Source organism: Mus musculus, chromosome 8 (assembly GCF_000001635.26).
Source record: "Mus musculus strain C57BL/6J chromosome 8, GRCm38.p6 C57BL/6J".
In the NCBI taxonomy this organism is placed as follows: Eukaryota; Metazoa; Chordata; class Mammalia; order Rodentia; family Muridae; genus Mus; species Mus musculus.
The window spans coordinates 12,845,165-12,859,683 of record NC_000074.6 but is presented as its reverse complement, the minus strand read 5'-3'; the positions used below and the strand labels follow the sequence as shown (position 1 = coordinate 12,859,683).

General features: G+C 49.9%; 1 protein-coding gene across 12 annotated transcripts in view; it reads right to left on the bottom strand.

Annotated features, from left to right (window-relative positions):
* The window catches only part of Atp11a (ATPase, class VI, type 11A), a 111,713-nt gene that overhangs the window by 9,045 nt on the left and 88,149 nt on the right, over window positions 1-14,519 (bottom strand). For 11 of the 12 annotated variants that reach the window (NR_121603.1, XM_011242069.2, NM_001293668.1 and 8 more), the window contains 9 exons: window positions 13,466-13,643; window positions 12,109-12,211; window positions 11,799-11,944; window positions 10,822-10,881; window positions 9,782-9,909; window positions 8,512-8,647; window positions 2,685-2,750; window positions 1,698-1,801; window positions 205-370 (listed from right to left, as the gene is read on the bottom strand). Coding sequence is in view for 11 of the 12 variants with exons in the window: in XM_011242069.2 (XP_011240371.1) it covers window positions 205-370; window positions 1,698-1,801; window positions 2,685-2,750; window positions 8,512-8,647; window positions 9,782-9,909; window positions 10,822-10,881; window positions 11,799-11,944; window positions 12,109-12,211; window positions 13,466-13,643 (1,087 nt within the window). In the remaining variant the exon portion in view is untranslated. The other variant, XM_006508840.3, reaches the window with a different exon arrangement.

The following is a 14,519-nucleotide window of genomic DNA, read 5'->3' as shown; positions in this document are numbered from 1 at the left end:
TTTTGATCTAAAGAACAAATTAAACATTGTTCATCTTGAATTTTACCAACAGAACACTTAAAACGTGTGTCCCTGCAGATCTGAAGACTAAAGGGCGGGCTGCTCAGTTCTATGATGCCCAGACCTTTTGAGATATCTCTTAGTAACTTCCCAGTCCTAAGACTGACAGGGGAAAGTGCTGGCCTGGCCAGGCAGGCTCCTTACCTGAGTTCTCTCCGTTGCCGTGGGCCACAGCTGCCTACACAGGACCTTCTTGAGGACGTCAGGGAGGAGGCCGACCGTGACAAGCAGTATGATACCCAGCCAGGCAGGCCCACTGGACAGCATGGATATGAACACATAGTACATCCTCTGGTAACTGAGGAACGGCCTGTGCACAGGGAGGACACTGGTGAGACCCTGCCTGGCAGGAACAATGCCACAGCCCTCCCCTAAGGTGCCATTCTTGGTGCTGCCAGGGCTTGACCAAGCCACCCGCATGCTGTGAGTCTGCCTCTTGTAGTCTTCTGAGAGAGAAAGGGAAGAAGCAACTATAGCCTGTTGTCCAAAGCGGCATGAGGATTCTGGAGACTCAGTGTCTGCCTGATCTTCACACAGCAGCAGTATACCCCTGGGTGTTGGTGGGGCACTGGCCTGCAGGCCCAAGTGCTTTGAACACATGCCTCCAGAGGAGGCGGAGGAACAGGGCATTTCCTGTATGCTGACATAGCTTCCTTGGCTCCATGCTCCCTGTTTCCCTCTCAGACCTGGGAATTACCTTCTACTTCCTGGCACCACGGACAGCCCAGGGATGGAGGAAAGCCCTCCCTCCAAGGACACACAGCCTGCATACAGGCACAGTGCTCATCGGAGTGAGTGTGGGGGAAGGGGAAATCAGAGACAGGGAGCCCAGAGCTTACATGCTGCTCACACACAACCCAGAAGAGAGGATATAGAGGTCATGTGACTCACAGGGGCTTGCTAGGACCTCGGTTGAACTTCTTGTTAGGGGCGGTGGCTGGAGGCTGCCCAAAGCTTCCCTGCCTGAGTGCCAGGGACAGAGGAGGCTAGGATGGTCTTGTCTGAGGTTGCCCCTCCCCAGGGACCATGATTCGGAGTGAGGAGAACTGTGCTTTGGGCCTTATAGCCTGGTCAGGACTAGGGTAAGGACAATCTACCCCAGTGATGAATGCTGCAGACAGACCAAACTTCTGTGTGGTGCCCCTGCCACTGGTCTCTGGTCTGGGCTCTCAGGTCACAGGGCCTTTGGCCACGGTGTAACTCGGCTGAAGGGGGCATTGCATCCTTCAGGAGTTGGGGTTTCATGTTGAGATGCTGAAGTCCTTTGAGAATGTTACAGCACTACGAGCCATACGATCCTGCCTCGCACTATATCGCAGGGCTGTGGGTTGAAAGTGTCCCCAGAAAACACACATGGAAAGCAAACCTCAAGTCCTATGAATGGCCCTTTAAGGTAATGAGGCTGAGCTGAGGGTCTGAGTTTGGGTCCCTGTGGCAGCATTAGAGAGGGTGACAAGGCCCAGCCCTGGAACCTTACCGTTGTCCACTCAGTCACTATGAACCACTTATCTGCTAGAGCTCCAAAAAGTGTACCGTGACACCAGGGGCATGGACGTTCTGACAGCAGCTCCACGTCGGGAGTCTGTGAGCTGTGCAGGGGTGGAGGATTAGGGCCTCATGGGGTTCAGGGTTCTTACCAGATAACCCCTCCCCAGAGCAGGGAGAAGGCAATGTAGAAGAGCAGCGACCCCCAGATGACAAAGTGGTTGATCCAAGTCCAGTAGTGCGTGTCCAGTGCGAGCTACAAGAGAAGGGTGCATGAGCACTGCCGCAGTCCCAGTGTGCAGAGAGGGGGGCCCAGAAGACCAGGAAAGTGAGCAAAACCGAAACGTGATGGCACAGTGCCTGTAAGAGCTCACAGGAGAAGCACACCACAGGAGGAAACCCATGTCTCCTCAGGAGGAGACAGCTGGGGCATGTGAGTGTGTGTGTGTGTGTGTGTGTGTGTGTGTGTGTGTATACAATCATGAAGCATCATTGATGCTGACATACTGCTGTCTAAGAAGGCAGTATGAGAAGTCTGCATACTTTTAAAGACTCAGTGTGACAGGTTTGGGGACTTTCATAATGAGGTTCGTCACAGAATCTAACTTGACTTTAAAAAACTGAATTTTGGGGGCTGAAGAGGTGGCTTAGTGATTAAGAGCACTGGCTGCTCTTCCAGAGGACTTGATTTCAATTCTTAGCACCCACATGCCAGTGCACAACTATCTGTAACTTTAGTCCCAGGGGATCCAAGGGCAGGGCACAAGGCACCCGTGTGGTATATGGACATACATGTAGACAAAACACCCACACAATAAAAAAAAAAAAAATAAAAATAAAACAGATATTTTAAAAAATTTAAAATATATTGATTTATGTAAACAGAGCTGATTTATTTCTAGTGGGGCTAGGGCTCTGGATCCTTAGAGAGTTTCAATTACTCCCCTTTTCTAACTACTCAGCTCTTCATCCTTTGGGTGACTCTGAAGTTCACGTGCTAGGCAGCGTTCACTCGCTGGGACCTGGATATGAACTGAAGAAGACAGCTCAGGGAACCTAGCATGGGGGTGTCAGTGCCAGCATGGATGGTAGATTCTGAGAGTTGAAGGAGAGCTGCAGGCAGGCTGGCTGTGCCTCACCTTCAGTGTGACAGTGAGCACCATCACAGTGAACACCAGCGTCCCGAAGGTCCAGTTCCCAAACATCTGTGAAGACAAGAGTCTAAGTGAGCGCCTGCAGCCATCCACCTCTCCTCCCTTACCCCGAACATGGATGTGCAGAGCATGACCCACGGCCTCTGCACCGCAGCCCAAGGGGTGGAGACTAGCTTCCTGAGCTGGAGAAGACAAGGGTTCAGATGGCCCTGGGGCAGCATGATGGCCAAGCCTGGGTCAAGGATGTAGTAGTGTCCTGCTGGTCTGACACTGGCCCTGCTGGATACTAGCTTTCAGGTCCAGCAGGGAGAGACCAGATAGCGGGAGTTGATATGCATGGTGCAGACTGGGACCCTGGCTGGGCTGTTCTCTTTAGAAGAGACTATATGCCTACCGACTCCCCAGGTCCGCTCTGCCTGTTTGCTCAAGAACATACTCAGGGAACCTGCTTCTGGTGACAGAGATGCCCATGGCTGAGGGGCACAGCTGCTAGAACACTGCAGGAGACAGCCAGAGGAGACACCAGAACACAGAGGTGACAGCATCAGGGAGGGCTTCTCGGTGGAGACCTCAGGACAAGGAAGAAGTGGGCAGGTGGCACAAACTAGACAGAGGCTACAACGGCTACTCCTCCAACGGCCAGGCCTGGCCACAGCCACGGCTGCTCACACCGACCAGTGAGAGGGAGGATAAGCACGCATGGGCTGCCCTCCTTCTCCTGAGAACTCGGGCAGGACGGTGGGAGGTGCCGACACGAGTCACATGCTGAAAGAGCCACTACATTTCTCAACTCCAGACAGACACACATGAGGTCAGTGGCTGCGAGCCCTTTCTCTCAGGAAAGCCGGCCCACACAGGCCCTTTGCAAGAAACACTCCCTCCAAACAACACGAGCAGAACACTGTCGGGCTCTGGGAACTGGGCCTCTCGGAGGGATGTTCCCAGAACGTTTTAAAGAGTTTATTTCACAAAGAATCAAAAGGCTAGGATACCAGTACTTTTGCCTACGGTTAGTTTTAATCAAAGATGTGCCTATAACAATACTCTGAAACTGGGTTTCTATGACTCCATGGTCTGCAGGAGCCCTGGGCATCAGAGCAGGGGGTACATGAAGCATGCCAGAAGAGAAGCATCAGGGTCCTGTGGAGACATCGACTGCACAGGGATACCACCAAGTCCTGTTCTTCACCCTAATAGAAAAAGGCCTTCCTCCTTGGGCTTAGAAACAGCACCAACAGAAGCCCTTATATCTTCATGAGAGGGGCTTCTAGCAAGGGGCCACGGTCAGTCCAGAGTGGCTACTGCTGCGGCTAGTGGGCAGAATCCAGAGATGCTGCATGGCATGAGGGGCTGGGCCCACAGGAAGAAAGCCAAAGCTGAGCCCAGAGTGCAGAGAGTGCAGGACTGACTCTCTCGCATGCTTTACCTCTGGGGCAGCTGTGAATATGTTTACAGCCCAGGGGCAGCAGAGTTGCAGCAGCAATGAAGGTGTACCTAACAGGGTGTTGGGGAGCAAGTTTGTTTAGTCAGAAGCTGTAGGTGTTAGTCGAATGGTGGGCTGCTATAAGTGGAGCAGCTTTGTCTTTGCAAAGGCTGGGTTTGGCAGAAAGCAGCCCCTGCCTCCACCCCAGCTCTTCTGCGCCATCAGTTGGCACAGAGTGAGACTACTCTTTAAAATATAGATGTCAGCATAACATGGGCACAGGGTAAGCAGGGGACAAGCAAGGGGAAAAGCAGACTTCAGCAGTGCCACACCCCAGGCCACAGTAAACCCAGCAACTTGCTCCTCCCACATCTACTACAGGGAGGACAGTGCCCTTCTTCCACTCAAGGTCTCCTTGGGTTTGGTGGGTGATGGCAGACCTGGGTGCCGTGATGGGGAATCAGGCCCCGAGTTCCCACAGCACACACGATCACCACCCTCACTTCAATAGGCAGGTGAAGCCTAATAATCTCAAATGAGAACTGAGAACTGGCTAGGAGATGTGAGGTCATCTTCCTCCCTGTGCTCATGGCCCCTGGTCAGCGAGTGTCAGGTCACTGGGACAGACAGACAGTCACAGAGCCCTGTCTGTATAACCTTCATTTCCTCCTTTGTTTCCAGTAGGAACCTTTTGGTCACCTACCCAGAGTCACTCAGTATGTTCTAGATTCCCTAAGTCACCAGCCCCTTGGCCAGACGTCACTTTTACAGTTGTCCAGCTGAGCTCAACTTACCCAGGACCTGACAGCGCACCTCCACTGATATCTAATTGACCTACATCTCCATAATAAACCAACATTGGTGGTTTGGCTGGTTCACACCTAAACAACACACTGATGGCTTGTATTTCAACAATACTCATAAAGGAACGGTCTGAGTAATTACCACCTTAATGGTGTACCTTCACTGTTCAGCTGATGGACATATAACTCAGCAGTATACCTCCATCTGTGGTCTGCCTGACTTCAGACACCTCAGCCCTGTAGGAATGCCCCTGAGCAGACCCACTTCTATCTCTGAGGATGAGCATTCTCAAAAGGTATTTTCTGTTCACCAAAGCCTTAAAACAAAACCAACTTAATTTTTATATGCAGTAATCTTCCATAACAGTCACAGCTGGGTTTCCTAAGGTCAGAGTCACAACACCTCTGCATCCCTTTGGTCCAGCTCCACATCCCATCTGTCAGCTCTGTGCTGTGTCCACTCTCCATGGGTGACTGTCTAAGCTGTCCACTAGGTGTTTCCTGACAATTGTAACATCCCAAATTAAATACCAGCCTAGAAACATCCCAGGGGCGGCTAGAGTATGGTGATTATTATTGCTTTGGTAGAAGAAGGAGAGAGAGAAGAAAGAAGGAGAGTTGTTGTTCTTGTTGTTATTATTTATGAACTTTGAGGTTGGTGCAATTTTAAGAAACTATTCATACCTCCACTGTCCTCACGCTGCATGAGACCTATGGCTGTTTCCATTGGATTGCTGCAGAGCTTTTTAGAGAAATCTTTAATAGCAGTTAACAGAACGAGCTTCTAAACAGAAGGATCTAGAAGATGTGTCCTGGATCCATGGGAGCAGACCTGGGACAATCACCACGAGGTCACCCTGCACCTGAGTCCTGCAAATCTAATATTCTCACACCTCATACCCCCAAACACCAGATTAACCCAGGCTGAGTAGGGGTTCCCAGAGGCCTGGACCGGGGTGGAGGGTGAGGGTGGTCTGCATGACTGAAAACCAGACCTCTTCCTCGGCCTCCACAATCTGTAGCATGGACTTGGTCATCCCAATCCCTCCATTCCGGCCTCACTGTTAGGTGTCACTGTCTATCCTGAAATACATGTGAAGGAATGTCAAGGTGACTCTGGTCTCTCAGCTCCACAGCCTGACCAGAGTACAGTCACCATAATTCCTGACTCTGAATATAAACCCTGTGAATCTGTTGCCTGTCCTGACAAGCACTGGTTTGGGGTGGCCCTGGAAGCATCCTTTGGGAACTATTTTGTGTCAAGACATGTAACATACATGCTACGCTTCTACTGACAAGCCTGTCTGTGGAGCAAAGGCAGCCACCAAGGCCCTTCTTAGTGGCAGAGCATGCAGGAGGCTCAGGTGAGTCTGTTTCTGCCTGTGACCCTTACATTCTAGTTTCATTTCTAGGTGTTTTGTTTTTGTTTTTGTTTTTGTTTTTGTTTTTGTTTTTTGAGACAGGGTTTCTCTGTATAGCCTTGGCTGTCCTGGAACTCACTTTGTAGACCAGGCTGGCCTCGAACTCAGAAATCCGCCTGCCTCTGCCTCCTGAGTGCTGGGATTAAAGGCGTGCGCCACTACGCCCGCCTTTTTTTTTTACTTTTTTTTTGTTTGTTTGTCATTTCTAGTTTTAATGAACACTTTAACAATGGCTAAGGGCAGACCTGTAGGTTAAGGCGGGGGGGGGGGGGGGAGACATTGCAGGGCCACCAAGAAGCATCTTCCTAGTAACCCCCCCCCACACACACACACACAAGGCCTAAAGGACTGTCTGCGGGGTGGAAGACAAGGAGTGCAGGCAAAGGGGCACAGGAATCCCGAGCTCCCATGACAGCAGCAGAGATGTCACTGCACACAGCAGCAGGGCCTGCCAGGTCTGTGCTAAGAGGCAGGAGACACTGAAGAAAGTCTCTGGGACAGCCTGGGGAATGAGCTCTCTGCTGCTGTCTTTCTGAGATTGAGAGCCCCTCAGAGTCCTTCCCTAGCTCTCCATGTCAGCCACACCCCCGCCCCAGAATGTCTGCATTGTACTCTAAAGCACTGAGACACCGTGGGCTGGGGAGGAGGGCACCATGCTGGCACAGGTCAGGGTCTGAGTTCTAGCTGGGCCTCACACCAGTTTCCCAGCCTGTGCAAGCTCCTTCCTTAACCTCCTACGCCTGTGATCACCAGATCACTGAAGGGTCCTTGAGTGGCAAGACGAGGTTTGACAGTGAACAGAAAGCTGAGTGTTTAAGACACGCGTGGATGGTGAGATGCTCTTAGAGACTGACTCACGGGGAAGAGAGGACAAGCCACCTAAGATTCTGATGACTGCGCCATGTTTAGGAGCAGGCATTGTCTGATGGAAATAAGAGAGGACAGTAAACTTTAGAGAAGCTCAAAAGCTTTAACGCGGTGATGTGAACTTCAGCAGATCTGCAGGGTGGAATTTAGTAAAGACTGATGTGTGCTATACTGCGAGAGATCAGTACCTTTAGTTATGAGGCAACAGAAACAAATGCACAGGGAGACAAACTGCCAGGACACAGGCCAGACTGGCATTGTGATCCCACAGTCTGAGGGGTCAGCATGGGGAAGACAGCAGGGGATAGGAGGGAGTCGCTTCAACGAGAAATGAGAAGCATTTCTGTTTCAAGCTCCCTGGGGACGTCTAGGAGGGGTTTTCTCTGACGTCAGTTGCAGTGTTTATTTGAACAGCCATCTCAGAACCAGTGACCTCAGCCGGGCAGAATGCTAAGCTTGGGACTTGTGACATTATGAGGACAAGATCTAGGATCTACTAGGTGCCTCTGGTTCTCCCCAGGTGGCACAGGTACATCACCAATGCCAGGTCCCCACTAGACCTCCTGACCTTAGTTTATAGTGACATGCAGGCCTATGCAGCCCTTGCCCCTTCTAGAGAAGCCTTGACAGAGACCCAGGGGGGAGACACCTGGCAGGGTCAGGCGGCTCTGACACCAGCAGAGGACAGGAATGGCTAATAGCTTTTCTACCCACAAAGCACACAGAAGAGGTCACATTTGAAAATATTTTCAAGAAATATTTTATTTGTAATGCACTCCAAAAACACAGAGAGGACAAACCCACAGTGTCTTACCATGCTTGTGCTGGTGGTCATTATCTGAGGTGGGAAGGAAGCAAGTGGCAAAAAGAAAAAAGCAAGATACGAATATAACACACCCCAGAAAGTAGGCAAACAACAGGCTGTAGTCCACCAGAGAACTATAAAGCTGCTCACTGTGAAGGGGCCACGCCCATGCACCATGGAGCGACACTCACACAGCCTAACTCCCACACAAAAGGACACTAGCTGGATGAAACCACGGAGCCCCTGGGACCAGTCAGGAAAACCTCAGGACCGACCTTAACTCCCTATGGCTGGCAAATGTTGTATGACACGTCCCTTCCTCTCAGTTGTGTGACACATCCCTTCCGCTCAGCTGTTCCACTGATCACACCTACTGCTCGCTGCTCACCTAACCGCAGGCCGACCTGTCCTCACACAACTGCTGCACACAATGACTGCACACGACGGGGCTTATTACTAAGCAATGAAGCACGAGGTCGTGCGCAGTACTGACCTGTCCGTTGATGGTCACGGTTGTGTTCTCAAATATGAAATAAGCACCAAAGAAAAATACCAAAGCGTCAAAAACGCCGAGAAACGTCCAGTAAATGAACACCCGCCAGCGCAGCAGCGCATTCTTGGCAATGTCTCTGTTTGGGAAGAAGAGGGGAGAACTGTGACATCAGGCCGAGGTCCACCTGTCCAGCCCCACTCTGTGGCATCACCGCTGCCCACATGCTCCTACGCAGCATCAACTGCGACTGGCAAACAGAGTGGCAAACCCCACACACTCCTCAGTTCACACTGCTGTACCCAGTGTTTTCCCCTGGCTTTTCAATATTCTTTCTCAGCTCAGTTAGAAAACTGTCAGAGAGAACCTGGTGCTCTCTTGTCTTCTGAGTATAATTAACACACAACAGCACACACTCTCCGACATACTGTTGACAGATTGAGGACTTGGGTTTCCTTCCAACCTACACTGAGTTTCTATGTCTGTTCATTTTATAAGAGTAAGTATATGTCGACAAAAGTGTGTATGTATGTACATGCACGCACAAGCACACACACATCTATTTCCTCTAGCTTCAAGGTATTGTAATAAAGACCCAAAAGCCTGTGGAACTAGACAGGGGAAGGTTGTCAGATGTTGCGTGGCTTCTGAAACTAAACAGGTGAAAGGACCTAATGGGAATGAGTGCATACCCGTGTGCCCACACATGAATAAGACACAAGACCGGGACAAACTGAATGAGGTAGGTGAAGACTGACAGCCTGGATGCTGGCTGGCGGCTACACTACAGCATCCAACTCTGTTACTGGGAGAACCTGGACAAAAGCAGGAGAAGCTCCTTATTATGCCTGAGATGGAAAAAGACTACAAAGAAACATTGTATCTCTCAGAAAATCCGGGCACTTCTGAAATAGCAGAAAAGCTATTGCCTTAATACTAAGAATGGAGCAGAGCAGATGACTGTTACAGTGTCTCACTTTCCTAGCTCTACCAAGCAATGGAATGCAGAAGAGGCTCACATCTCCATCAAGCTTTGAGGCGCAGAGGAGGCTCACATGTGTGTTCAAGCCTAGTGTAGAGCCCATCACCTATGGAGCATACTCCAAGACACCCTCTGACTGTCTAACTACCATCCTGTGGAAGCACGTGTGCCCTGACCTTGAAATACCACCACTAAGAGCTGACTGGAGGAGTCTGCTCTGCTTCCTCTGTTCCCTGTGCTGTGTGGAAGAGCTGCAGGGGCTCACACCTGCACAGGGTCAGAGGCACACACCTGTAGAGGGTCGGGTCTCTCTTGAGCACGTCAATGCCCACGTGCTGCTCCATGAGGCTGTACAGGAGAATCGGGAGGGAAGTGAAGCTGATGTTGTAGAGAGTCAGATACGCAGTATCGTACAAAGTCTGCAAGAAGAAGCAAGGTGAGTGGCACTTCAAGGCGGCTTTAACTCATGACTTAGCATATCATTCTGTGTGTGTGTGTGTGTGTGTGTGTGTGTGTGTGTGTGTGTGTGTGCACTGACTCAGCTAGAGTGGATAGCCAATGAACCCCAGGTATCCTCTGCCTATACCTTCTCATCACCAGCAATTCAGGACTATATGGCTATACCCAGCTTTTAACATGGCCTTTATCAATTGAGCCATCTTCCTAGGCCATGAAAATGCTACTTTTTAATTTACAAAAAGCTGAAATAAATAGAAAATGTACCTAAAATTCATAGAAGCCACCATTCTACAGAGACAGACACTGAGACAGATTTTAAACTTCATGGAGGAAATCTTTCATATCTTCTAGCTTCAATGTGCCTGGCCCTGGTGGCCCTGGATACAAGCTGTTGGCAACTGTCCACCAGAGTGCATGGGGACACAGAGTGTCTGCCCAGGCTGCATGCACTGAGGAGCTCTTCTCCCAGGTCGCATAGGTTTGCATCCTGCATCCTTCACTGCCTCAGATTTCAAGGATGACCCACAAACCAATGAAGGTTCAAGTGTATCTATAACCCAATGCCATCATACATCCCAGTCCAGAGTGCCCATTGGCTATGCCATTACAGGCTTGTATTTAGGGACATACCCAGCCTCATGGCACCCAGACTGGGCGCTGGCAACTCCTCAGCTCTGTAGCCTGCTTCTTCACCTTTGTCTATTGACAGGACCCAGGGGCAGTGGGATAGCTGGCACCTGGGCCCCACCAGCTCTATGGATTATCTGTCTGTCTGCACGGATGTGTGTCTGTACTTCCTGAGGGCTGTTTCCTCACCATGGCCCCCCATTGGGAAGGAAGAACGAGCTTCCAATTTAGGGCATCAGACTGACCTGCTGTGAAAATCCGCAGAAGAACTGGTACAAAAACTGAGGGAAAATGAAGCAGACGTTCTGAAAAATAAGTCGCAGCCATTAGTTCAAGGGCATCGCAGAGACGCGTGGGCTTGTCTAGGGATCACCATCCACTGTCAATACATCATGCTTTATATGGGGGATTGATCCAAGTGGGCCAGACATCCTACACAGCAGCCGCACGGGTGTTGGAAAAGCTCCTGACACATCTATAGTGGCCCTGGTGACAGCTGGCAGCAGAAGGGAGCTGCACTGGCTTCAGAGCAAAGATGGCGGGAACAGAGTCAGCAGAAAGGGCCTGCCTGCGTGGGGAGGGCTGAAGACTCTGCCCTCAAACATCTATGTTACACTCTCACAGGGTTCAACAAGTGTCAGGGATTGTAGAAAGAAGTTTGGTTTCTTTGAAAAACATAGAAATATTAAAGGACTGTTTTCATTTTAATCTTAGGTGTGAGATATGAGGACTTTCCACAGCTGTTGACTATGGTTTGTCTCGTGCTCTAGTAGGGGCATGATTTTGCCAGCTGCAGACAGTCTTTCTCTGTGATTTTGTGATGTTTGCTGTGGGTCGAAAAGAAGAAGGAAGAGAAAGAGGAGGAAGAAGTACAAAAGGAGAAGGAAGAGAAGGAGGAGGACGAAGAGGAGAGGAAATAATTAGATGCCCTGATGGTGAAGATCAAATTCGCCCCAAGGAATATAACAATCCTAATCAGCAGGAAATAGTCTGACAGTAGCATCACCCCCTTCCCCCTCTATCTAGCGTTAGGCAGTGGAAAGGGTGGCAGGAAGAACCCACAAAGTCACCAATGTCTGGCTGCACGGGATCCTCTCGTTACAGGAACAACCCACTCCTCTGCTCACTTCCTTCTGTGAAAGATGACCCTGGAAGCATTAAGTTACCGGACAAAGGTCTCAGGCTACTGAAACTGTGAGAGGAGGAAAGAAATACTTCCTACCTTATAAAAGAAGTATTGCACAAGCTCAGATATCCTGATATAATAAAAATGCCCATGAACAAGAAGCATCTTCTTTAAGTGTTTAAACTTGGGTATTGCATAGTCGCTGTTCCTTGCAGCCTGGCGACCCTCTTTCCCGATGACACCTAGAAAAAGGGCAAACAGGCTGGTAAGCCAGAGCCAACTAAGCCCAGCAGACCACTGCCCAGTATGTACTTCTCCTTGCAGAAGTACAAGTCACAGGTGGAGGTCAAAGGTCCCTCTGCACACACGACCCAGCCTCTGTCTACCTGGAGCAGTAATGGCTTACCTATGCCCACGTGGGCCTCCAGGATCATACTGACATCATTTGCACCATCACCAATTGCTAAGGTAATAGGATGCTCCTTTGAAAATTTGATTAACTTAACGATCTAGAAAAGAAAGAAACATGGAGTTTACCTTCTCTGGTTCAGTTTTGTTGTTAACTGGGCAGAACCGTGGAGCTAGTGTAGGAAAGGGGAAATTGTTGGCTTACAGCCCTCAGATGATTTCCTCCACAGAGGGTCAAACAGTCTCATAAAAACTAAGATATGGTCAATGACAAGACTCTACAAACACATGAAGACAAAATTAGAGTTATGTTCAGGTGTCAAAGAGCCTGGGGCGAATGCCAGCACTGTAGTCTGCACAAAGGTGTTGAAATCCCATGCCACCTATTATCAAACAATTTTAAAAGTGTTTTTAATACTACTCTAATTTTGAAACTTGTCACATGTGAAAATCAAATATGTCAACTTAATACAATGTGTACCCTTCATGATTTCTCGTTACTTCTTGATTTCCAAGTCAATTTCTTCATAGACTTCCCTATATGCATTGTGCTTAAGTATAATGCATTAGGATATGAGACTGTGACAGAGGGAAACTACAGATTACATTTGTATAAAATCAATCAAGAACCAAAAACAGCACTGGAAATCCCAGGCTGTCATCAGGGAAATGACGAGAGAAGGTTTACATGGAATCAAGCATGGGGGCAGAGGAGGGATGCATGTGAGTACCTGCACCCCAGCCTGACTTCTCTAAGCACTGCCCAGGCACATTCTGGCTGTGCCTGGTGACACCGGCTAACTGGAGCAGCAAGCTCAGGTGCAAGCGAGCATGTCCCCGAGCCTGGCTCTCAGACTGCAGAATGCACTGGCTGGGCCACACAACAACATTGGCTAGGCCACACAACAGCTCCAACTGCCTTATCAGCAGTTCAAAGCAGGCCTCAGTGAAGCTACGCCTCACTCAGGCTTATGAACTCTGGAAAGATACCATAGTCATATATGCATTACACAATACATTTGACCTAATTACGAGACAATTTGGGTTATGTTCTCAAAAGAACAGGAAGATTGCTGAGACTGTCTGGAGTCCAAAGGGAGGAAGACTAGTCTCGACTGACCCTAGCACACAGTAGGTGCAGTGAATGCATGCTTCCTTCCCACCCCTGCAGTAGACTCCCAACGCACTACAGGGCCCGGCTAGGAGAGGCCATTCATGCCTGACCTCAAGGAGGAGCTAAGCCTCGGGTTTAAATGCTGGCATCTCCCCAACCGTCTAGCCACCAGAGGCAGTGAGCCCTAAGCAAGGCTTCCCTATGCCTGACACCCATGCCCACGGGTGGGCCAGCTCCTGACCTGGGCCTTCTGCAAGGGTGCCATCCGGCAGCACAGCACAGCACTGCAGTTCCTGCAGATCTCCAGGAAGAGCTCTCGGTAGTTGCCCGAGGAGCTCCCGTCCTCTCTCGGCTTCATTATCAAGGACAGTGCTGCTCCATCGATGATTAAACCATAGTCGTGCATATCTGTGGAGAGCCTTTAGAGCACAAAAGGGAGAACCACTCAGTCGCTGAATCTACAGCCACGACACCACACACGGGCTGGCACTGTGCCGGTCCATGGATTAGGACACTTGCTTACAGTACTGGATCCACCTCTTGGATTACACTATATATCACATTTTAATAAAATTTCTTTGCTCAGGCAAAGCAGCCACAGCCTGCTGTGAGTCTGTGTAAGTCTCAGTACTAAGACAACACAAGGAGGGCCTCGGGAGGGCAGATCTCTAACCTCCCTGGCTTTCTACCCTGGTCACCTCACTGCTTGAACATGGTCAAAGTCTCCTTTTGCTGGGCTTTAAAGATTTATTTACTTATTTATTTGGTTTGTGAAGACAGGGTTTTTCTGTGTAGCCCTGGCTATCCTGGAACTCACTCTGTAGGCCAGGCTGGCCTCGAACTCAGAAATTCACCTGCCTCTGCCTCCCATGTGCTGGGATTAAAGGCGTGTGCCACCATTGCCCAGCTTAAGGTTTATTTTTAATAATTTAAATATGTATGTATCTGTGGGTAGGGATGGGCACACCCCTGCACAGACCAGCAGAGCTGATCTCCAGGAGCAGGAGTTACAGGTTGTTGGGAGCAGCCTGCTGTGGGTGCTGGGAACCAGAGTTGGGCCCTCGGCCAGAGCAGTGCACTCTTAGCCACTGAGCAGTCTCCAAGCCCCTGCTAGGCCTGAGGATCACAAATACATCTGTGACCCCAAACTCTGCAGATCAACACGGAAATGACTCTGTGCCATTCTTAAAATAGATGCAAACTTGTCCGTGCCTAGAGAGCTGACTTGTTTTGCCAAATTGATATGACTCTTATGATAGGCCAGCGAGATGGCTCAGTGAGCGAGGGTGTCTGCT